The 25242-nt window shown below is 40.1% G+C and overlaps 1 protein-coding gene across 3 annotated transcripts in view; it reads left to right on the plus strand.

The window, feature by feature from the left end:
• Nucleotides 1-655: 655 nt before the first annotated feature.
• The window catches only part of CENPC (centromere protein C), a 32618-nt gene continuing 8031 nt past the window's right edge, over nt 656-25242 (plus strand). For 2 of the 3 annotated variants that reach the window (XM_050895854.1, XM_050895855.1), the window contains exons 1-18: nt 656-688; nt 2440-2486; nt 3679-3740; nt 4069-4166; nt 5254-5344; nt 5448-5667; nt 9754-9957; nt 10798-11177; nt 11847-12696; nt 13320-13358; nt 14603-14676; nt 15594-15662; nt 16901-17005; nt 17819-17917; nt 20603-20698; nt 21014-21168; nt 22274-22364; nt 23518-23590. In XM_050895854.1, the coding sequence (XP_050751811.1) occupies nt 674-688; nt 2440-2486; nt 3679-3740; nt 4069-4166; nt 5254-5344; nt 5448-5667; nt 9754-9957; nt 10798-11177; nt 11847-12696; nt 13320-13358; nt 14603-14676; nt 15594-15662; nt 16901-17005; nt 17819-17917; nt 20603-20698; nt 21014-21168; nt 22274-22364; nt 23518-23590 (2768 nt within the window). In that variant the 5' untranslated portion in view covers nt 656-673. The remainder of the gene's footprint in view (nt 689-2439; nt 2487-3678; nt 3741-4068; nt 4167-5253; nt 5345-5447; nt 5668-9753; nt 9958-10797; nt 11178-11846; nt 12697-13319; nt 13359-14602; nt 14677-15593; nt 15663-16900; nt 17006-17818; nt 17918-20602; nt 20699-21013; nt 21169-22273; nt 22365-23517; nt 23591-25242) is intronic. The other variant, XM_050895856.1, reaches the window with a different exon arrangement.

The following is a 25242-nucleotide window of genomic DNA, read 5'->3' on the forward strand; positions in this document are numbered from 1 at the left end:
TTGACTTTGCTGTTGGATGTTGCAGAAAAGCTAATGAACATGTGTACCTGCACCTTTGCTTGGCAAGGCTGCTGCTGCTGAGCCAGCACTTAGTCCACTGCTTGCCAGTGTGTGATAAAAAGCATCCTTTAAAATTATATTTTTGGGCTGTCTTTTGCAGATGCTGTAAGATATTGTGGTGTTATGTTCCCAAGCAGTTGTTTTCGCTCATTGTTGAGTTTTTCACTAATTTTTAAAGAAAAAATTGCTACCCCCTGTGGTGACTGCAGATGTTTTGTAGCGCTTAGAAGCCCGGGGATTTGAACTGGCGTTTCCCATGAGGGAAAAAAAGAACGGGTACCGCCGCCTGCCGCCTCTCCTCACGGAAGGAAAGCGGCTCTGAGCCGGTAAAGAGGCCGGGGGGTGGGGTGGGGAGCCGCTGCCTCCTGCGCAGGCGCGACAACGGTCCGCGGGGGGGCGCGCGCGCAAAAGAACAGCCCTCGGCGCGCGGCGGCCGCCGACCAATGGGGCGGAGGGAAGGGGGCGTGGCCGGTGCGCTGCCTGTCGCCGGTACGCGCGCGCAGCGGAAAGGCGGCCGAGGTTTGAAAACGGCGAGGGGGGCGCGGGGGCGACGGCGACGGCGTGGCCGGGTCCCGCGGCCGGGGTGTCTTCGTCCTCGTCGCGGCGGCCCGGGATGGCGGAGGCCTTGGTGAGAGAGCGCGGGCGTGGGGGAAGCGGCGGGAGGAGGGGGAGGTGTGTTGGGGGCAGCAGCCGTTCCCTTCCGTGACAGTCGGGGCGCGGCCCTCTCCTCAGCGCGCTCCTGAGGGGCGGGCGGGCCCGCGGGGCCGTCCTTCCGCCCCTGCCGGCGCGGTGAGGCTCTAGGGGTCCCCCGCTTCCCTCTGAGAAAAGCGGGGCGGGTGTTAGTGCTCTGTCCTCTCTCTTGGCCCCAGTTGCTGGCACAAACACTTCTGCTCTGAGGGCTTTTCTGTTGGGAGCCCCGTTTCCCTTAGGCTGCCTGCAGCTGCGCCTGTCGCTCGTCTCTGGATCTACTCCTTTCACAGGTTAGCGTGTAAAGAACCAGTGACTCTTCCCTAGACACGCTAGAGACGTACTCATCTTCCTCCGATCGTCCTCTGTCAGAGGCACACGGGGAACTTAGGTTTCAGAAGCTCTTTATGTGTAGCAGGGTATGAACATAACAATAAATAAACTATTAAAAGCTCTTTTAGATCCGTTACAGGAATTTTTCATTTTCTTTCATGAAAGGTTGCTTGCCAGTTGATTATACTGCACTCTCCTGCAAGGGGAAGAAGTTTGAGCCTGAGTGACTGATTTGCTGTGGTTCTGCACTGTTTCTGAAGTGATGACTTTTCATCAGTCGTTTTCCTGTGTGACCTAGAGTTTCTTCCTGCCATTTTAAGCTGATGTTGAAAATTTGCAATGGAATAGATCCTTATGTGGTTTTGGTTATTTTTATTATGAGAAGTAATATCCAAAGAGGAATCACAAAGAAGTGCGAAGTAATGTCAGTATGGCAAACGTAGGAAAAACGTGCTGAATTCTGTTGTATTAGGACTAGGTGATCTCCACACTGCACATATACTCTATTCCAGTTTACACAAGTGAAGAGGTCATAATTGGTTTTCAGCTAAACATTTAGAATTTTTTTGAGACATTTTCTTGGCACATTGGTGAAAAACTGCGGTCTGCTTAGCTCTTTAATTTTTCTTGACTTGCCCTTCCTTCCTGTTTTTATCCTCTACAGTCTTTGCTTGTTCCCAGCTCAGTAGGCTTTATTTCATTTGTTGGCATAGAAAGTAACGCTGATAATATACTGTTGTTTGAATTATTATTACTGTAGTTGTGGTGATAATGACTGGAGTCATGTCTGCTATTTGAATAACATTGATTATACTCGGGGTTCAAGTATATGAAGAAGTGCTGGTAGTTAATTGAGACTTTAGTTTTACCATGAAACAGCTGATGTGCTCTCACTGCCTGTCAATGTGCTCTTGCCTGTGATAAACACAGGGTCAGAATCTCCATGTGAGCAGTTCTCACAGAGCAGAGGATATGTTGTAAGGTTATGTCCTAGCTTGCTTTGTGGTAGTTCATTCCTTTTCCTTACTTAAAAGATTATTTCTGTAGTCATCACAGAAGTGTTAACCAAATCCTTAGATTCTCTGTGATTTCTATCATGTAAGTCTCCTGTAAGTCTCTCTGACTTTAAATGCAACAGATGCTTGATGGTTCTTGAGGAAAGCTGAATTTCTGGCAGTTGTCACATGGGTTGTAGCTACTGTAGCGTTCTAAAACAGGGTTGCAGTAACTCCCACCAGTTTCAGATGGATCGAGAATCCTCAAGACTTGCTTACACAAGAAACAGGAGGTTGGTCGCTTATTTGTTTTTCTGTCGAGTGTCACCATGCTTAGTAAAAAAAGGTTCTTATTTCTTCACAGAATCATTTTAAAAAAGATTACAGAGCAAGATTCTGCCATGGAGGAGGGTAATGTACATTTAAAATTTTATTCTTAGATACGATTGTTTGGAAAACTTATGTTGATTTTTGTTGGAGAGCTTAATGTCAAAACTGTTGGGTGTGTCTTATTGAACTGATCATATGATGTTTCCCAAACTTCTTGCATTCATTAGCAGTGGGAGGAGCAAATTGTGCTGGGGGACAAAGCACCAAGGATTTCCTTTGTATTCCTCTGCTGAGGCAGCAGACTGTGGTGTAGCTATACCTAAGCTACCCCTAACTAGGCTGCCTGAGCGCGGAAGCAGTAGTCTGTGCAAACATTTTGCCTTTCAAGAGGTAGAGAAATGAAGCCCACACAGAGTTCTAGCTTATTTGGCCCTTGCTGGTAAATGTTAGAGGTGAGTTTGAGTATTTGCGGTGCTGTAGCTTTCTTTAAAGGCATGTCAGAAGTCCATGAGCTTTTTGTTACTGAAATCCATTTTCAGACATGCATTTCATGAGCTTACCAAATTACCTATTTTTAAAGGCGTATAATAATCATTATGGGAGAAATACTGCGTGGCTTTTATTATTTTAGTTTTGATCAACGTGGTCTGGCTAGTGGATCATTTCTGCCATTTTCATTTGTCCTGGGGAGGTTTGAAATAGTAATCCAAGCAGCTGAGCTGTTTGCTTGCTTATGGATTTGATAGCTCTAGCCAATTCTTGTTGCTGAAACTTTTGTTGAAGCACAGAGTAACTGTGGAGAAGTGGTAGAAAGAGAAGCAGAGGGTGACTCCTTGTATGAAGGGATAGATGTGCAGCCTACACATTTCGTTTCTGGGTCTGCTGAGACTGGATCACTGCGCAGGCAACATTACTTGAGCACTGATTTTTTAAAAAATTTATTTATTTCAAGTGAGAATCTCTATTCATCCCAAAGCTCTCTTACCTGAGGGCTGTCGCAGTAGTTGTATGTTTTCTTTCACATAGAGCGATTTCTTTAACCTCATCATATTCTGTGACAGTGGGGCTTTTTCTCCTGGAACCCTTATTTAGACAAGTTTCTTTGCAGATATCTGTGCATGGAAATGGTAGGTAAAAATATATTGAAGTTGGGGCTAGTGGAAATAATAATCTAAAGTATTAAGTAGTAAGAACTTTACTGCTTTTATATTGCTGGGATAGGAACACTTAGTATTTTTGATTCAAAATATTTTTTTTCCCCTCTTCTTTCTAGAAATAAGATTGATATACAGCCAGGTCAAAACGTACTGAAAGTCATCCAGGATTGTTTTGAAAGTAAGCTTTTATTTGGTGTTTTGCTTAATTTGCTGGTTAAAGAAAAAACGAATTTCTTCCTTGTATTATATTTAGTGGTAAATAAATAGAAATAAAAAATAAAGATAAAGTGGATAAAAATAAAGTCTTTCTCATAGTCTTTAGAAGCTCCACCTTCGCAGCCGCTTAAAACTGTGTCTTAGCTGTCTTATAAAGGTAATTTTTTCCCCAATAGCTGGTTTCTTTCTTGTTTCGATTTACGTGACCTTAACAAGCCTTAGCAACTTGTTAAAATAAATGAAACCTGGACAATTCCAAGAATCCCTTATTTATAGTTTTTTCTTTATAGGTTGTGGCAGTGATCTTACAATAAGCTCTCCGAGTGCAGCCTGTTGCTCAACTCCTATTGTCAGAAACGAGAAGAGGACTTCAATACAGAGCCAAAGGGTAAATTAGTTATGGCAGTGTCACAGCATAGCATTGGGTACAGTTTCACTTGGGTACAAGTTTAGTTCCGTAGCATTTAGTTCTGTATGAGTGTTGAATGAATAAGCTCCATATGTTACTTGTATTAGTATATAGGCTATAATTTAACCTTCTGTAATAGTTGTTGGTAACGTTTTTTTCTTAGTTTGTTGTGCTCTAATAGTAAATATTCTATAACTAGATTTATTTAATAGCTTATTTTCTTGGGTTTTTGCTAATGAAAGCTTTTTCAGCTTTTTGTCCAGGATAGTTAAATTTCTCATGGTCTCAGGTTGAAGCATGCTGCCTTATAACTGGTGGGTATGGCTGTCTTGGACTCCATTGGGGTTGGTTTCAGTCACTTTGCCAGATATATGGACACAGTTCTTAGCTATTCGATGGATAGTAAAATTGAAAGATGATTCTTGTATAAAAGCAGCTTGTCAACTCCTGATAAACAGTTATCTGTACAATAACTTTGTATATCTGTAACTGTGTTGAAGAGTGGAAACAAGTTGAAGGACTTGTTAATGTGCTGAGAGAATGATGCCAATAATCTAGTTTGTATATTTAGTTTTAATGTGTTGATTCTAGTAGACTTTTGTAAAAATAGGATATTCTATTAATAGCAGTGTTGAGAACAGGCATCCTTTATAATCGTGTTTGTTTACTTTAGTCTGATGTTAGAATACCGTATAATCTCAAAGTAATTCTTGCAAAACATCAGCCTGACTTAATAAAGGTGAATTAAATTGTTTAAATTAATTCCTTCTAATGAAAAAGAGTAAATGGCTTGCCTGTAGGCTAGCAGGATGTCTGTTCAAAGCTGCAAATTGATTTTTACTGCACACGCTGTTTTACCTGTTGGTTGAAATTTACACTTAGTTTTCGGAATTCTTATGTGATAGAAAATTGAAGTGTTTAGTTAAAATAGAACTATGCTTCAAATGAGTAAGAATTAAGGGAAGGAAATTATGTCGTGTTCTGTAGAAAGTTATAGTCCTGTCAGAATACTGTTGCTTTATCAAATATTTTACTTTGTCTCATTATTTGTTATCGACTATGACAGCCAAAGGCAGGGTTAACTAACTCTGTGAAAAGAGCCTGTAATTCTGCAGAGTCCTTACCTGCATCACCACTAAAAACAGTCAGCAGCAGAGGTTGGTAGCACTATTATTGAATTAAGGTTTTTTGCGTAACTATTTCTTGGGATTTTGTAAGGTTTTGAGTAGAAGAATTAAACCTATTCTATATATATGGCAGGATGGTCATATGAATCACCCCTGAAGCCTGCAGTACATGATTACGTAGCTGATTCTAAAAAAACAAAGTCTCCTGTGTCTAAAAGAGAAACAAATAATATATTAAAAGATGTTGAAGCACGATGCAAAAGTCCTGCCATGTCTTCGGACCCTGAGGATGATCGTGGGTCTGTTGGATCACCTCTTCTTGTGGAGGAAGTGAAAAATTCTCCTGTACATATGTAAGTAGAGCTGAATGTGGTGGTAGTGTCGTGTCCCCATCCCCTGTCCCTCCTCACCCCTTATGGTAAATTAACACGGTGGCTTCAATCATTTATGAGTTTGGATTACGAACTCATAAAAAATAATTCCAAGCTTTTTAGAAAATTTCCATATCTGGGTATAGAAAGGGCAGAATTGTTTTTTATTAAATATTCTACTTAGACTACTTAGATCACGGGACTCGCTTTGAGAAACTTTGTCTATTGGGGGGTGATGGGGTCCATCTGTCAGAGAAGGGGAAGAGCATGTTCGGTCATATGCTTGCCAAGCTGGTGAAGAGGGCTTTAAACTAAAATTGCTGGGGAAGGAGAACCCCAATCCATCCCACTCCTACCAGTTTGATGTCAGTACCAGCAATAGATGCCCAGAGCCTGGAGAGGGATCACAGGTTAGCAGGAGAGCACCTAAAGAGCAGCACAAAGGAATTCCAGCCAGTAAGTCAGCTTCATCAGGGGCCCAACTTAAATGCCTCTATGCAAACGCACATAGCATGGGGAGTAAACAAGAAGAGTTAGAGACGTGCACACGCCTGCAGGACTATGATCTTATTGGCATCACGGAGACGTGGTGGGGTGGCTCCTATGACTGGAGTGTTGGAATGGAAGGATACAGGCTCTTTAGGAAGGACAGGCAGGGGAGACAAGGAGCGGGTGTCGCCCTCTATGTCAATGACCAGGTGGAGTGCATGGAGCTCTGCCTGGGGATGGATGAGGAGCCAACCTGGGAGCCTATGGGTCAGGATTAAAGGGAGGGCAGGGACAGGTGACATTATAGTGGGGGTCTGCTACAGGCCATCCGACCAGGAAGACCAAGCGGATGAGGCAGATAAGAGCAGCCTCACGTTCACAAGCCCTGGTCCTCATGGGGGACTTCAACCACCCCGATATCTGTTGGAGGGACAACACAGCAGGGCATAAGAAATCCAGGAGGTTCCTGGAATGCATTGATGACAACTTCCTTCTCTGAGTGATAGAGGAGCCAAAGAGGAGAGGTGCTATGCTGGACCTTGTTCTCACCAACAAGGAGGGGCTGGTGGGGAATGTGAAGCTCAAGGGCAGCCTTGGCTGCAGTGACCATGAAATAGTGGAGTTCAAGATCCTTAGGACAGCAAGGAGAGTTGCACAGCAAACTTGCTACCCTGGACTTGAGGAGAGCAGACTTCGGCCTCTTCAGGGATCTGCTTGGTAGAGTACCATGGGATAAAGCCCTGGAGGGAAGAAGGGCCCAAGAAAGCTGGTTAATATTCAGGGATCACCTTCTCCAAGCTCAGGAGCGATGCGTCCCAACAAAGAGTAAGTCAGGCAAAATTGCCAGGAAGCCTGCATGGATGAACAAGGAGCTCCTGGACAAACTCAAACACAAAAAGGAAGCCTACAGAGGGTGGAAGCAAGGACAGGTAGCCTGGGAGGAATACAGAGAAATTGTCTGAGCAGCCAGGGATCAGGTTAGGAAAGCCAAAGCCCTGATAGAATTAAATCTGGCCAGGGACATCAAGGGCAACGAGAAAAGCTTCTATAGGTATGTTGGTGATAAAAGGAAGACGAGGGAAAAATGTGGGCCCTCTCTGGAAGAGGAGACCTGCTTACCTGGGATATGGAGAAGGCTGAGGTACTCAACGACTTTTTTGCCTCAGTCTTCACTGGCAAGTGCTCCAGCCACACCGCCCAAGACGCAGAAGGCAAAGGCAGGGACTGGGAGAATGAAGAACCACCCACCGTAGGAGAAGATGAGGTTCAAGACCATCTAAGGAACCTGAAGGTGCACAAGCCCATGGGACCTGATGAGATGCATTCGTGGGTCCTGATGGAACTGGCAGATGAAGTGACTAAGCCACTATCCATCATATTTGAGAAGTCATGGCAGTCCGGGGAAGTTCCCACTGGCTGGAAAAAGGGAAACATAACCCCCATTTTTAAAAAGGGGAAAAAGACCTGGGGAACTACAGGCCAGTCAGTCTCGCGTCTGTGCCTGGCAAGATCATGGAGCAGATCCTCCTGGAAACTATGCTAGGGCACATGGAAAGTAAGGACATGATTGGTGACAGCCAACATGGCTTCACCAAGGGCAAATCATGCCTGACAAATTTGGTGGCCTTCTAAGACGGGGCTACAGCATTGGTGGATAAAGGAAGAGCAACTGACATCATCTACCTGGGCTTGTGCAAAGCATTTGACACTGCCCCGCACGACATCCTTGTCTCTAAATTAGAGAGACATGGATTTGATGGACGGACCACTCAGTGGGTAAGGCATTGGATGGATGGTCGCACTCAAAGAGTTGCGGTCAATGGCTCAATGTCAGAGTGGAGACCAGTGACAAGTGGCATTCCTCAGGGGTCAGTATTGGGACCAGTGCTGTTTAACATCTTTGTTGGTGACATGGACAGTGGGATTCAGTGCACCCTTAGCAAGTTTGCTGAGAACGCCAGGCTGGGTGGTGCCATCGACACGCTGGACGGAAGGGATGCCATCCAGAGGGACCTTGACAGGCTTGAGAGGTGGGCCCATGTGAACCTCATGAAGTTCAACAAGGCCAAGTGCAAGGTCCTGCACATGGGTTGGGGCAATCCCAAGCACAAATACAGGCTGGGTGATGAGTGGATTGAGAGCACCCCTGCGGAGAAGGACTTGGAGGTGTTGGTTGATGAGAAGCTCAACATGACCCGGCAATGTGCGTTTGCAGCCCAGAAAGCCAACCGTATCCTGGGCTGCATCAAAAGAAGCATGACCAGCAGGTCGAGAGGGGTGATTCTGCCCCTCTACTCCGCTCTGGTGAGACCCCACCTGGAGTACTGCGTTCAGCTCTGGGGCCCCCGACATAGGAAGGACATGGACCTGTTGGAGCGAGTCCAGAGGAGGGCCACAAAGAGGATCAGAGGGCTGGAGCACCTCTCCTATGAAGACAGGCTGAGAGAGTTGGGGTTGTTCAGCCTGGAGAAGAGAAGGCTCCGGGGAGACCTTATTGCAGCCTTTCAGTACTTAAAGGGGGCGTATAAGAAAGATGGGGACAAACTTTTTGGTAGGGCCTGTTGCGATAGGCCAAGGGGTAATGGCTTTAAACTGAAAGAGGGTAGATTTATATTAGATGTAAGGACAAAGTTCTTCACTGTGAGGATGGTGAGGCACTGGAACAGGTTGTCCAGAGAGAAGTTGTGGATGCCCCCTCCCTGGAAGTGTTCAAGGCCAGGTTGGATGGGGCCGTGAGCAACCTGGTATAGTGGCAGGTGTCCTGTGGCAGGGGGTTGGAACTGGATGATCTTTAAGGTCCCTTCCAACCCAAACCATTCTGTCATCCATTCTGTGACTCTGGTGATAAGGGTTAATTCCCAGAAGTGCAGTACCCAAGTGCAGGAAGCCCGTCAGAATAGATTTGAACTCCTTTTTTGCAGGGAAGTGCCCCAGATTATCAGCTTCTTGGATAGTCTAGACTTTTTCAGTGAATCCTGTTGACAGCGTTGAGTTAACAAAATATTTGTTAAAGCAGAAATGAGCAGTCATTTTTCCTCTTGCTCTGAATATACAAATGTTTTATACAAAGTAGAACAACTTCAGTTGTGATCATTATCTCCTCTCTGGAAAATTTGAAGCCCGGCTGCAATAGCGGCCAGTCATCCCATCCCATCCTGCAGTTCTGCTTTCCTGGAGGACTGAATCTCTGGGATAGATCATAGAGAGGGCTGACACTGATCCCATTGACTCCAATTGATGGAGTGAGATTGGGAAGAGAGTGCACCTAGGGTCTAGGAAACCTGACAATTTCTGAAGCACATTCTCCTAAAATTAGGAATTTGTCTTGCTGAGCAGCCCTCACTTTGATCAAGAGTCACAAGCTGACCCCATGTTGCCTCATTGATTTAGATGCTTGCTACTATGCTGGGAAGTAATACTGCTAACCTGTGTTCCAGCAAATTACCAAATGGAAGCTCATTTATAAGAAGTGAGACACTGTCAGCAGGAGAAAATGATAGCATCTGTCCATCCACATGATACTTTAATGTGCACTCAGGATTTAAAGCATCATATTTGATTGCTGTTTCTCATACATAGATTACATTCTGATGATCAAAATACTCCTGCTGCAGTGAAGAGCCACGTGGAAGTTGAAAATTTGGAAGCACCTCAGACTGGGAGAGATGAGCAGGTTCTTCTTATGCAAGGAACAGAACATATTGCTACGTCTTCTGTACAGAAAGAAAAGTCTTTCTCTTCAGCTGTCTTAGCAGCTGTAGCAACAGGAACGCTTGGAAAAAGGTTTGTTTTGAGGCTTAATATGGAACATAATTTGCTGGTAAAATAACCCAGTCCTGAGTACTGGAGCAACATCCTTTTATCTATAAACATGGTCTGGGAGAATGTTTTGGGATAGTCCAATATTACTGAAAAATGCCACTTGAGAAAGGGTTTGAATAGTTGTGTGCTGGTTTTGGCTGGAGTAGAATTAATTTTCTTCACAGTAGCTAGTATGGGGCTATGTTTCGGATTTGTGTTGAAAACAGTGTTGATAATACACAGATGTTTTTGTTATTGCTGAGCAGTGCTTACACAGAGTCAAGGCCTTTTCTGCTTCTCACACCGCCCCACCAGCCAGTGGGCTGGGGGAGCACAAGAAGTTGGGAGGGGACTCAGCTGGGACAAAGCTGTTTCAAAGTTTTGTGCTGTTAGGATTTAACAGTGCTGTTGCTTTTGTCTGCCACTAAAATAGTATGTAGCTGTTGAATAGTGTTTCAGATTGAGCCTGAGATGTTTTGATAGGTAGGTTGGAGGATTCAGGAAAACCTTATGTGATTCTGAAGTTAGCAGCGATCAAGCAGTCTTTTTCAGAGCCAATATGGATCTGACCGGTTAGCTAGGAAGTTGACTATCCAGCATCTGAGAAATAATGAGGTGTGAATATGAGGCAAAGCAAGGAGAAGCACGCCTTGTGCTCTTTTTGAAAGCTAAACGGCAGTGAATGATGAACTTTATAGTAATTCGTCTGAGGAATGTCCTGTAGCATGTTTAGGTGTTCTAGAGTCACCACTAGATTTGCAAGATTGAAAGTCAATTTTTTTCCCCCAAATGATGTGAATACTTTGACCCTCCTTTCTTTAGGTATTCAGCCTCAATATCACCGCCATCACCTCCTCCTGTGAAAGATCAAGATATAGAAATAGAAAATGAATGTGAATTTTTAATTGATGAATCAGAAGCTGTATCTTTTAATTCTTGGTTTTCAATACCCCATAAGAACAAAAAATCAAAAAAAGATGGCTCTGCAACTCCTGTTTCTAAATCTCAGCCCTCTGAAAAGGAGAAGACAGAGAGTAAGAAAGGCAAGAACAGAAAAGTACGGGTTGAAGCACTTACTAAACAGAAAATGGATGATTTGGATGTCGGAGTACCTAACTTCAAAGGAACATCAGATTCAGATCCAGTCTCTAACAGTGAAGGAAAGGTCCTTAGATCTCAAAGGCAAAACAGCACTCATATGGGTAAGTTATTTAACAGGTCTTCAGATGTCTCCTTCCAGGTCATATTACTGGATTTTTTTGTGGTGGTTTATTGGAAAATAAGGATAAAGTAGATGAGAGACATTAATGGATTCCTAATTGATGTTTCAGTTGCACAGTTAGGTTTGGGTGTATATAAGGCAGTGGGACAGAATGTCTTCACTCTTTGGTTGGTTGGTACGTTTTTTTCCCCTCTAGCCCTTCCTATTAGGACATTAAAAATTAAGTTAGTGTTGCCTTTCCTCATGAGCAGACAAAGAAGGTAGGTACCCACAAGCTTTTGCTCCTCTCTCCATAGAAAGGAGGTTAAGATACGTGCTTTGAACTGGAGTGGATCGGTTTTTAGGAATTATTTGAGAAGGGTTTTGTAGCAGGAAGCACTGAAAACTGGAAAGCAGATTGAATGTAACATTTCTGCCCTTTTTTTCTGCTAGGAAATACTGGAAGTACACCAAAAATTCTGTTTTGAATTTTTCATACACTACAGTTCAGAGAAAGCCGCCTTTTAACCATCAGGGAAAAATTTGGTTTTGTGATACTTTTTTTTTTAAATTGATTCTTTAGTTTATTTTTATGCGTTCAGATGTCAACATATATCTTCAGGTTTAATGGGAAAAGATATTAATGTCCAAGTGTTTTGTGTATTGATAGGAAAGACTAAAAAGGATGCACTTAGGCAAGGCTCTCCAAACCAGAAAAAGGACACATCCTGGAAACCAGAAGCCAAAGAACTGATGTTGTCACGGTCTGGATTGGAAACAAAAGCATCTGATGCAGAACAGTGTAAAACAAGGGTGATGCCAAGTGAGGATTCGCCTGTGCCCTCAGCTGGGCATCAGCAAGAGCGGAGTGTGTCTCCAAAAAAGAATCTCAAGTCTTCCAAGTCTCTGCAGTCGGCTTCAAAAGCTTCTCAGCATTTAGTTCACAAGAAACAAACTGCTAAGCAGAAACTTCCAAAAAATACAGTAGCTAAGACACTGACAGAAAGTCCGAGGAAGAAGCTTAAAAAATCTGGCAAGAAAAGTAGTAATAAAAAGCCTCAGTTACAAAGAGAGGAGAGTTCTGACAGTGAACCTGGTGAAGAAGAGCTTGAAAGAGAGCCTGTAAAATTGAATGAAGTGTTTACCTCACCCCTGCATCAGAAATTACAGACTTCTGTGATTCAGAAGTCGGCTAAGTCTGAAAAGCCTAAAAGTGTATTGCACACATTGGAGTCACTTGGTGGTACAAATAACAAAACTCTTGTAAAAGCACTACAGCATCTCTTAGACAGTGTGAAGAATTCTGAAAAGAAACGATTGTCAGCTAAGTCTTCAGGGAAGATACCCAAAAAGATTCATCGCAGAACCAGTAAAGGTGTTTGCTCAAACCCTGAGGACACTGAGTCTCAAATGGATTCTGACAGCTCTTCTATACAGGACATGGCAAGAAAAAAACAGAAGTTATCGGATGTGAAAATAAAAAGTAACAAAAGAAAACATAACATGCAACATGGACTACAGTAAGCTTTTTATGTAATTCCTTACAAGTGTGGTATAACTTGGTAGATAATTAAACACATCTTGTTAACTTTTAAGCAGTAATGGCCCAATTGAACTATGTGACAGTTCCAGACTGGTTGAATAGCTAATTGAGAAACCAAGTGGTGTAATCAACATCCTATTCTCAAAGGTGGGTGCCAAATCTAGTGTCGTCTTCTACATAAGGAAACTTGTGCTGGAATTTTTGAAGTGTTCTTTTGAGACTTGAGTAGCAGATCCAGTTTAAAAACAAAAAAAAAAAGACAAAGACAAAAAAAGACACACATGTGCACACAACCCCATAGAATAACTTCACTGTCAGGTTTGTTACTTTGTTTATAAATTGAGAAAATACAGTGTTTAATTCTTCAGCTATATTTATTTTTGTGGAAGTAACTTTACTAATGATTGGTAATCAAAAGAGGAAGTTTCTGTAACCAGTCTGAGTTTTTAATCACTGTTCTTTGCATTTCTTTTTAGATTTTTTTTAAAAATGTCTTTTTTTATGGTTCTGTTCAGTACGTAAAATTATTGACCTACAGGTTCCTTTCAGTAAGTAAAATTGACTTAACAGTAAGCGTAATAATATTTTTTTCTCTTCTAGAGATTCCTTTGCAGCTGAGAAGGCTACGAGTTGTGAAAGGTAATTTCCTGAGCTGTCTGTAAAACTTGCATTTTATCCCGCTTCTGCCCCACTGAGACAGAACAGCTGTTTGGTACTACTACTGTGTTCTGTGTTCTACTAGCAAAGAACCTAGTAGAAAAGGGATTGTGATTCATGCCTGAGGTGTTTAAATACTGTGCTAATACAGTTAATAAACTGATAAAATTTTTCTTCCTGTCATGAATAAGGGGTCATAGTAAGTTTCTTGCCTTTGGGGATTTTTTTTCCTTTGAGGCTTGCTTCCACATTAGTGTGTGATTTTTGAATACCAGTGCTCCTAGAACTAACAACAACTGTACTAAGAAAGTTACTGTTAAGTAAGGTGTAGAAGCGTATTGACAATCCAAGCTCTTGTTTGTGCACAATAGATATGCACACATCTTCTCCTTCATGGGATGGGAACTTAATAACAAAGCAAACAGGAGTGGCAGTCTGTGAATTTATTAAATTCTTATGTTGTAATTCTACTGAAAATTTTATTTTTTTTTTTTATTATAAGTGAGCCTACTGCAGACTTAATTGGACAAATTTGTAGTGTAGGTTTGCTAATCTAGTGTTGAAATGTGTCTTTTGGAGTTTAGGTGGATCACAGCTGAACTTCATTGTCACGGTAAAAGCAGTGAAGCACAGCCACAGGTGGGGGAAGGAGGAAAGGTTAGGGGCACTAATGCTAAGACTGTAAGAGAAGTCCTGTTATAAGTGATTTGATTGCTGGAGAATCTCTGGTGGAGTTACATACATGTTAATTATTGTCATTTTATGGGGGAGATTTTATGACAGAATACATATTACAATTACAAACTATTTTACTGTCCTTACAGTATGCAAAACATTTCTTTAAAGCGCTTCTATAATCATGGTCTGTGGAAAATTGTTTGAAAGGTAATGCTACAGAGGAGAGGAGAAGGTCTCTTTCTTCTTGAAGGCAGAGAAAAGAAAAAGAAGTTACAAGATTTTTAGGAAACCTGTTTAGAGAGAAGATGTGAACACTAGTTTGTCTGCCTCATGACCAAGTAGAGGAGCAATTGATGAATTTCAGACCTGTGATTCCTAACTAGCAGTCATTTGCTTCAGTGTCTAATTGGTACAGACAGATGTTTAGAAGGAAAAAAAACCCACCCCACATGATCTGAAAAAACCTTAAATTTGCTGTTGGTAGCGCTGTAATGTTCCTTTGACATTTAACATATTCAAGCAGGTGTATTTTTTTTTTTCCTTTGAAGTGGGCCTGTTCTAGAACATTGTGATAAATTTGCTTCCAGAATTAAGGCTTGTGAACAGGATAATACATCTTCAGGTAATGTTTAAAGTTGGTATTTTCTTGCATTTTATGTATAAGCTTCTTATAAGCTGTAATTGATGGTACAGTAATTTCTGTTGTATTCTGCTTGTCCAGAATAAGAAATGCAGATTGTATTGGCTGTGGTCACATTTCTGCCCCAGTACGTGATACAGTATGCCAGCTTCACGTTGTGCGAGCTTTGGAAGGACAAGCACTACATGGTTTTGCATCAAGCCTACCAGGATAAAGTTATCCTTCCAAAATACTTTGAACAGATTTTTTAGACTCAGTTTGTACCGGTGTGTTGCCATGTGATGGAACTATATACAATCACTTCAGGCCACCCTAGACCAAGTTTTACAGCCTTATGGTATCATGGCCTGTTTGCCTAAAAATATTTTGGTTTTCTTTCAAATCTTTTCTCCTACACAAGTTGCACATATTGTCATAATGAATATGAGCCCCGGGGATAGAATGACTTTTCGTTAGTGTTTTAGAGCCAATTGTGAATGTTATTAGTCCATGCAATGCTTTCTTCAGAGACCTAGTTTTGTGTGTGTTCTGGTAAGAAGTTTGTTCTGAAGTTAGGCTTGAGTAGTATGAAGCTGAATGACCTTGCACTTTGATCAATAAAATTATATGTGTAGTTATAATTTGCCAATGTTTGCTTTACCAGAGGGATAGGTCTGAGGAATATTTACTTGAATGTATAGTTTTCATGAAATTTTCAAGCTTACACTGTTTAAAAACTAACTACATATACTGTTTATCTACATCGGGTTTCATATATGTTTAAAGAAAAAAAACGTTAGTGGGAACACTAACATTGGGACTTCTGCTTATATTACCTTTGGTTGCTTCTGGTGGGTGTATTGAATAAAAGTCAGGAATAGTAAATGCCTATAGTGGTGATTTTTTTAATGTCTTTTCAGATAATTCTGAAGACTGGAATTGTCAAGTAAGAGATCTGTTGTCAGACCACATAGCAAGGCATAAAATAGGTGAGATTATTTTAAAATATCTTAATGTAAGTGCATAAATACAAATGCATTTCCAAATTGATGTAAACTTTGCTGAAGGAGACACAGGAAAACAGGTAGAACTGGCTTCATATGTCAATAAGTATTTACAGATAAGGCTTGTTAATTCTTCAGGGTACTATAACCCTCCTCTAATTTTTAAGTTACTTTTAAAAACATCTAGTGTTTCTTTTTTATTACTATATTCAACAATTATCTTTTTAACTGTCACATTTTCATTTTTCATTTAATATTGAGTCAAGACACTGCTTACAGTTCAGTAAGAACAGTAAGAGTTTGAATTAGGTTTACACAGTGTAACTGAGGGTGCAAATAACCTGCCTTCTGTGGTGGTCTGAGTCTGGACAGGGTGGAACAATGGGCATGCAGTTGATTGTAGTCCCATACTAGTCTGTTTTTACTGGTTTTTATTCCCTTCATTATTATTTTATGCACAACACTATAGTTCTCTACCTTCAAAAACTATTTCAGCAAGGTTTTTTTTTATTTACCATTTTTATTTTTAGCATTTATTCTTGACTAATTTGCTCTCAACTCTTAAGGGGCTTTTATTCTTTCTTACAAACACTAAAATATCAAATCTTACTGTATTCATATATGGCAGCTTAGAAAAATTGAAAGTTGAGACTATGTAATAAGTAAGTCTGAAGATAAATATCTGAAAAGTCTTAGAAATGCGTGGGGTTTCTGTTGGCAGAAGTGCTGGTCTTGACCTTGGAGATGGGACTTAAGAATCTGGAAGAGGAGGGGCTGCTTATGCAGTCTCTGTCACTCTCCTCTTGCCATAACCAAGGCAGTACCTTTTCACTGTTGCTAATGAAATCCCTCAGATTTAGGCAGGGTTCTTAGTTTTTGTTGAGAGCTTTGTCTTCACAGTTGTAGCGTGTTTGCTGTTCCTTGTGCTTGAGCCCCTAATGTTCCTATCTCAGTGATTCACTAAGACATATAGAATGAAATCTAATGTAAAGTCAGCACGGTGACTGTTTAAGAAAAAGGAGAGTGAAATACTGATGTGTGCAAAAGAGGGCTTTTGGCAATACTTGATTCCCTTTTCCTGTCATGATAGCAATGTGATATAAATATCAGCTGGGAAGTGCTGACCCCCCCTGATATGGAACAACAGGAAAGCATATTTAACATTCTCCATTTCTGAATTTTCCTTTCATACTTAATGTGAATGATTTCATCCTTTAAATTAGTAATGCCTTCCAACACACCTAATGTTCGTCGGACAAAAAGGATACGGCTAAGACCTCTGGAATATTGGCGAGGCGAGCGCGTAAACTATACGATGAGGCCTTCAGGTATTAGTTCCAAAATACTTTGCTGTCTACTGATAGGGTAGTAAAGAGAAATCTGTGGGTTGATCTTGTGCCATGAAAGCTTTGAGACGCTTACTATTTGGTAATTTTTTAAAAAAGTATATTATTTATGGTCTCCAGCTATTTAGTCATCTTTCTGTGTAGTCTTTTTTCTCTCCTGATACTCCTGTGTCAGCTAGAAATAGTATCAGCAGAGCATGCTAAGTACCCCTGCATTAACTGTTTAGGGAAGAACAAAATGGTTTGTCTGTACTAGTAGGTTTATTACATCAGATTCTGTATGATACTGGAAAAAGAGACAATGTACTGGATCATGCATTGGAGCATTTCTCTTTGTGTGGAGATTGTTCTCCAGAGCAGATGCTATAATATTTTATCCAGTCTCAGTGTTAAATTCCCTAAGTGATAGAATATATCTTGTTCTCAGGGATTTTTTTCTGACAATTCAGCCTAATTTGGTCCTTTCCTGATTAATTAGTCTGCTTGAAAATAGTATTTCTTTGTGTCCCTAAAATTGATATTTTGTCTTAAAAATTGACTCATGTCATGGCTTTCTGAAATCTTCTTTGACTGAAATATGATCAAATTCTTTTCAAAAAGTCTCAAGTTGCATTGCACTCCAAAATACTTGATGTTGAAAAGCTTTTTGGTTTGTTCTGTCTTTCTAAAGCTATCTGAAAAGTTCAGCATCAAGGAAATATATTCTCAACTGAAATGATTGTTGGTTGTACAAGTCTGCATTCTTGTAAAATTATTATGAGTTAGTGAACTTTAACTTACTTTCTTTTGTTTCAGGAGGGCTTGTGATTAGTGGAATCGTGTGTCCAGAAACAGAACCTCACAGGAAGATTAAACGGAGGAAGGGTGGTCACAAGCAGAAAAGAGATGAAACAAGTATGAACACAGACTTTTTTTTTTTCTTTTGATACTTAAAAAAAAAAAAAAAATTCTGTAATCAAATGCTCTATTGCTGTAAGATTTTTCTCCTGTAAAAACTTGATTTTCTCTCTGGGAGAAAATAATTCAATAATGAAATGTGTTAATGTGATCTGATGTGGAAAAACCTGTTCTTATTGTATCTATAGCAATGCAGTATAATCTTGTTGTAAAAACTTTAACTTCTCAGAATTAGAAAGGAAGAGATACAGGATGTATCCAGAATTGTTGTGGTGCCTTTAAAGCAGGGATTGAAGAAAATAAGCTGTACTTCTGTCCTTGTTCAGCTCATTGATTAATGATGCTAATGTGTTTAGTTTCGTAATGCACAGTTAAGGTATAAAAACTTGTGATCATTTTACCGATACCTGTAATATCACATCTGAAAAGGCAGCATATGGTGTCAATAGAGTTTTAAGCTATTGTAGGTTAAATACAAAACCATAACAAGGTAGGTGAAGGAGAGAGCTTTAAGAACAGTGCATAAAATGGTTAAAAGTGGGCAATAAATCTATGTTTAAACAAACAGGAACAGGAAGCTTTGCTAGGGCCTCTGTGGCCAGTAGATAATAAATATGTAGGTAGTGCTCAGAAAAGGGAGATAGAGTCAAAGTTCAAAAGCCAAATTATTTTTGCTGTGCTCTCTGTGGAAGGTGTTTTGATGCTAAAGAAGCTTTCTTTATGGGGACTGTCTAGAGCTTTTGTTTGAGACTGAAACATTTCTATGTGAAGTTATAGAACAAATAAAACAAGTGCTAACAAACATGGAATATGCCACATAGTCTTGACACAGTTCTAGAACAAATCAGGGCTGAAATAGTCATTAGAGAAATAACGTAGAAAACAGTCAATGTTGGTACAATTTCCTGATTTTCTAGAGTGTTGCATGTAAATTTTATTCCTTACCTCAAAAAGAAAGTAGTAGGACTAGAGAAGGTTCAGAGCAAGCTTGTCAAAAACATGGAAGGACTTCTGTACAAGAAGCAACTACATGATGAAGGCTCCTCAACCCTGAAGAGAGTACTGCAGAGGTGTGAGAGAGACCTATAAAATCACGAGTGGCATGGAGAAGGGGAATAGAAATAAATTGTGGTTTGTTTTGTTGGGTTGGTTGGTTGTTTGTTTTTAAACACAAGAACTAGAAGGTGTGGAAGGAAGATAGTGGGAGCTGGGTTTTTCAAACAAAATAAGGTGGCTCTTCTCACTGTGTGCTCCCTGCCCCAGAATACTGTGGATAAAAATATTTATGTAGATTCAAGGCGAGAAGTAGATAAATTCACAGAAGACTTAACTGTTAATAGCTCTAAATAAAGTGTGTGAGCTCCATGTTAGAGGTGGAAAGTATTCCATGGAAGTGCCATTACTCTATTATAGCATTTTGGGGGATGGAAGGGGTGCCTGCTTTTGGCCATTGATGGGAGACAGGATCCTGGCCTAGATCAACGTTTGATCTAAGTACAGTTTATGTTTTAATAGAAATTATTTGCAGTCCATGTAAACCTGAGCTGGTAGTGACTGTTCATACTGTATCTTAAAAGAATTATTGGTTGGTGCATTTGAACTGTCTTCCAGAAGTGATGGATTTCCTCTTTAACAGACATTCATCCTGAGAGAGAATCTTTCGCTAGCATCCTTGAATTTTAAGTGATGCATATAAGGACCATCTGCTGAGTAGAATTTCTAGGACAAATTCCTAAATTTTATTGATATGATAAAAATTCTGTGGTTATAGCTATAGAGTTGCACCTGTTGCTGCTTCTTTTTATAGAGAGATGGTTATGTTGGAACAAAGCTATTTCAAATGCAGTAACTTTCTTCCTACCCCTGACTGTCTTGGCATAAGAGTATTTAAGCAGCCATGAGTGCCTATGAAGTGCTATAGCTTGCCTTTAACATCCTTGTTCTGACTGCATTTAAAGAAATTTCCTGTGCACTGTGGAGCTAGAATTGTCTGCTTAAGAGAGTTCTGCAAGAGAGCTTTGGGATATTTATTCTGTCGTGAACATTCTCCAGCATCTCTTTTCTACTTGAAAAGTGTAAGGTTGTCATCAACTCTTAGGCTATTTCCTTCTCTGGAAAAATCCTTTTTATTACAGAAGTAGTTCTCTGATTTACAACTTACAGTGAGATTCCTGTAATGGTATTTCATGAGAAAAGGAAAATTGAACATGTGCTTATTCTGTTGAACACTTTCTCTCAAGTCTCCTAATGCCCATCAGCAGTAGGTAAAAGGAAAAAACTTGTTCTTTATAGTTCATCATGTATTTTATATCCTCTCTTAATATCCTCTCAGCATCTGTTGCTAGAAAAGCACTTCTTTTAAAACGTAGATACTTTTGAGTAAATACTGTCAATAATAGCATAGGATAACTAGTTGGCATTCCCCTGGAAAATTCTTTAGGATTTAGAGACCCTTTTATCTATTACACACAGAAATAATTCCAATGAAAATTACATTTTCAAAGAATTGTTATGGATGGTTTCCTTTTATTTGAAGAAAGTGTATTCAGTCACTTAATAAAATCAATTTAAGTACTTATGTGTGAAATCTAAAATTGTGGAAAAGTTGTGGTTAAATAATTAAGTTTTTTAAATGTAGAGTGATTATTTTTCTGGTTTTGCTTTGTTTTTTTGTCTCCTCAGGAGGTGAGATACCTGCAAATTTGGATCACACCTTAGCTGATACTTCTAAGCCAACAGTTGTTCTGGACCCAGTAACAAACAAGGAAGTACTTCTAGGTGAGTTGAGGGAACGTGACCAAGGGCCTTTCTGAATTATATAGTAAGTGTTTAGACTGATAAGAAAAAGAATTGTTCATGCCACATTGGGCATAAAAAGGTGAGCTGTTGAAATATTCATTGCTCTTCTGGATAAAATTCTGAGGGAGACACAAAAAGTGTCCTGATTTTTTTAGCTAAACATTGAGTCTAGCTCCTGGGGATGTTGCACTGAAACGATATGTAATGCATATGATTTAGTAAGTAGTTACTGAGCAAGTAACAAGACTAATTATGTGTTAGCACTGATGTTAATCTCCTGGACTTTTTTTGTAGAATGTGTTAACACTGAAAGCAGTCACTCATGCTTCTTCAAAGATGAATCGGTAGAAATCTATAAAAATTTGAATACATCTGATTTTGCCACTGGTAGATTGATTTTGAAACCATTTAAAGAAAAGGGACACCAGTTTGTCCACATGGATACAATAGTAAGTATGCTTTTTTCTTATTTTTATAAAATGGACTATGTAAACAGAAAATCTTAGAATGGTTAGAAATAGCATATGAAGTTGACAGGTTTTTCAGGGGTTTTTTTTCCCCCTATAATGCAAATAAATACAGGAAACATTAATGAATCATTTCAGTTGTGAAATTAGTTATAACCAAAGAAACTTGATAGAGTTACTTTGCATGCACGTTGCCCGGCTTTGCTTCACATTAAATCTGTATGTCCATATACACTTACTGTCTGGATTTTGCAGGCAAGATAGAAGTATCAAATTGTCGTGGTTTAACCCCAGCCAGCAACTAAGCACCACGCAGCCGTTTCCACCTCCCCCTCCCAGTGGGGTGAGGAGGAGGAAAGCAAAGGAAAAAAAAGTAAAACTCGTGGGTTGAGATAAGAACAGTTTAATAACTAAAGTAAAATATAATACTAACAATAGTAATAATGAAATATAATAATAATAGTAATGAAAAGGAATGCAACAAAAGAAGGGGGGGGAAGAAAAAAACCAGTGATGCACAATGCAATTGCTCACCACCCGCTGACCGATGCTCAGTTAGTTCCCGAACCGCGATCCGCGCCTCCCGGCCAGCTCCCCCCTGTTTATATACTGGGCATGACGTTCCATGGCATGGAATACCTCTTTGGCTAGTTCAGCTCAGCTGCCCCGGCTCTGCTCCCTCCCAGCTCCTTGCCCACCTGCTTGCTGGCAGAGCATGGGAAACTGAAAAGTCCTTGGCTTAAGATAAGCGCTACTTAGCAACAGCTAAAACATCAGAGTGTTATCAACATCATTCTCACACTAAATCCAAAACACAGCACTGTACCAGCTACTAAAAAGAAAGTTAACTCTGTCCCAGCCGAAACCAGGACACAAATAAATACAATTGGCCCCCACCCCCCTTTTAAGTTGTGCATCTTATTTTTCAGCAGGGTGGGAAAAAGGGATTGCAGGTCTGTTAGCTTATTTGGTTTTCAATCTTTGTTACAACATGTATGCAAAACAAAGAATATGTTTTCTTGGATAACTTTCTTAATGCTTGCAAAGGAAACATTGCTAATCTTAGAACCCCTTGGCTTTCATTAAGGCTTTCCATGTTATCCACGGCAAAATTATTGTTACCTTACATAAGACATCATATTATCTGACTACAGGGGACTTCTTCTATGTTCCAGCAGGTAAGTTCATGTGTTTAAAACCAATTTGTTGGAGACAGATGAGACTGAATTAGCATGCTAGGAAGCAAAAGCGAGCTGAATGATGGGAAGAGATAAGTTTGAGTAGAGAGTGGGGAAGTATAGGGTTATGAAGAAAGGAATGTGACCCAACACTGGACATGGGTTGATGACCTAACCATTGAATACAGTGATACAAACACTGCTTGTTTGTATGAGCGGGCCTCAAAGTTTTTGATGACATTACCAAGTTCTAAGAGTGAATTTTTCTTGGTATTCTGGTTCTGTCCCTAGCTATAATGTTGGGGAAACTTCACAGACAGCTTAATATAGTGATAGTTAATATAATTGTTTTGGTCACTGTCTGTTTGCTGTTTTTTTTATGTAAAATCATGAAAATCTATTTGGATCACTTCACCATATTTTACGCTTTGTGCTTGATATATAGAAGGTGCAGAATGTCGTGTTGAACAGGTTGTAACTTCATGTGGGTTGTTGAGAATATAGACACCTCTGATTTTGCCCTTCTGAGATAAAAGAATGAATTCCGTATGGGAAGCTGTCCTTCAGTGGGTAAGACACTAGTCAGGAGAGTTTGTAGTAGTTGTAAAGCAGGCTGTCCATGAAGCTGTAGAGGGCTTTTGTACAGCTTTCTTGTGAAGAGGCTATGTTAGAAAATGACAATGTTAGGATGAATGTTAGGATGTTGCTCATTCCTGACATTCAGTGCCTTTTAGATGTTTCTATATTTGTGGTCATGTTAGTATGCAAATCCCAAGTGGAGATCTGCAGGTAAGATTCCACATGCAGTTTTTATTGAGATTTTCTATAGGAATAAATTAAAGTAAATTCAGTCACCTTAAAGTTTTCTTGTGGGTTCTAAGAGCTGAGAGCTCAAGCCTGTTACATTCTTTTCAGTAAAAATCATCTCAGCAAAGATGCACGTTATTCTTACCACAAGTTAAAATAAATGACACTAGCTGTATTCCTTATTATCTTTTTGAAATGCAATGACGTGCCTGTAAGAGTGGCATCCTAGATTAGGGACTAATACTCCTTCTGTTAAAATACATGAAATAAAAACACACCTGGCTGAAGACAGGACTTCAAAAATTGCTAGTGGCTTCTAAAGAAAACTCTCTGTTTTTATTTGTAGGAAATGGATATAACATACATAATCTTCTGAATGAAGAAAGTGTTCTTCTCTTTACACAACTCAAAAAAGACAGGTGAAGAACTTTCTGCAGAAAAGTTTGCTGAAACACTTTTCAAGCTTTTGTATGTTTTGAAGTTCTTTTTACAGACAAAAAGTGTTTGAGTGTGCCCAGCTTAACATTACAAATTAATACAGAGCAGCTGAAATCAACGTAAGAAGAGTTAAGAACAAAACCAAAAGAACGTCAGTAGTTTGCTGTCAAAATGAAATGACATACTGAAGGGCTTCACTCTGCATCAGTTACTGTTCTTGTGTCATCCAAAGACAGAAAGATATATGTATAAAATTTGTGGGTAAAGCACATTGTTGTTCCAAATTGTATTTATATGCTTAATCTCCCTAAAGATGCTTAGCACTTGAAAAAATTTTGACATCTTCAACTAACATCTGATAGTCTTAACATCTGCCTGGTACAAACTGCTTAGAATATTCTCTATTTAAATGTAGGACCATGCTGTTCGCATTCCAGTAATTGTTGTCTAGGAGATGGGCTGCTGGAATACTTGAGTGCTGGGGTCCAGCCTTCTAATATGTTAATGACAGGCGTTTCTTCCTTGTCTAGCAGATGTATGATTAGTGCCTCAAATTCGAATTGTAAAATGGGAGCTCTTAAGTAGGAGCTTATCAGTATTATCTTTTGTATGGAAGCTATGGCTTGATTAGCTCTGCGATAGGTCATTGCCAAATGTATTACTTCAATATCTCCTTTTGTTTTGCTTGCTGTGTTCCTGGATAATAATGAGGACCTCTGGGAAAACTGTAATTATACTGTATACTCCAGAAGCCAAGTCTAGACAGCAGATGGTATACATAGCATTTGTCTCCCAAGCTCTTCAGAGGTTCCTTCTGGCTGAAGATAAGGATAAACTACAGCTATTCTGCTGGGTGCTTTCTCTCCGTGGTCACTGCTATTCTAGAAGAGAAGGAGATAGGGAAAATTGAACTGGAATCGTAAACTTTAAGGACTTGAGGATTGAGTATTGACCTTGTGAACAGTCTTGGCCATGATCTTTCTGCTAAATCTAGAGTATACATTGAAGTAGGAAAGATGAATTGGCTTTAGTGCTTCCCTTCAGCTTTCAGCTGCCAGCTAACTTAGTACGTCTGTGAAAGGGCTTGGACACCAAGATTACCCTGCCTCTGTGAAAGACCCTTTAGACTGGGGAATTTGAGATAATATATATTTTTTTATCATTCTCTTTCAAGCAGTAGTTCCTATGATTAGTGCAGATATAGACTGACAGTGGAAATACTTTGTAGAAGTTTTTTGGCATCTTTGCATTCATGGCTAGGTCATGCTTAACTCTGAGAAGATGAAACAGAGGAACATGCCTATTGCCATGCAGTTCTTCCTCTGTCTTGATATGAACTATTTGCTGCCAAAGTTCAGACTGCACAGAAGGACCTTTTTTTAAATTTTTTTTCCCAGCCTCAACTTTTGTAAGCAGTTTAAGAGTTAAAATAAAAAAAAGTTATTTAGTTACAGCTGATAATAACTTGATGTTGGCAGCTTTTCTAAATTTTGGGCTTGGGTTGGTCTCTTCAAGGTCAGCAAGATTCAAGTATTGTCCCTTCTGTGTTGGAGCAATACCAGCTACCAGATGGTCTCCACTGCTTGAGGGGATCCTACCCACTAAAACATTTAGTTTGTAAGTCTTTCGCCTC

The sequence above is a fragment of the Gymnogyps californianus genome, chromosome 4 (genome assembly GCF_018139145.2).
Source record: "Gymnogyps californianus isolate 813 chromosome 4, ASM1813914v2, whole genome shotgun sequence".
Taxonomy (NCBI): domain Eukaryota; kingdom Metazoa; phylum Chordata; class Aves; order Accipitriformes; family Cathartidae; genus Gymnogyps; species Gymnogyps californianus.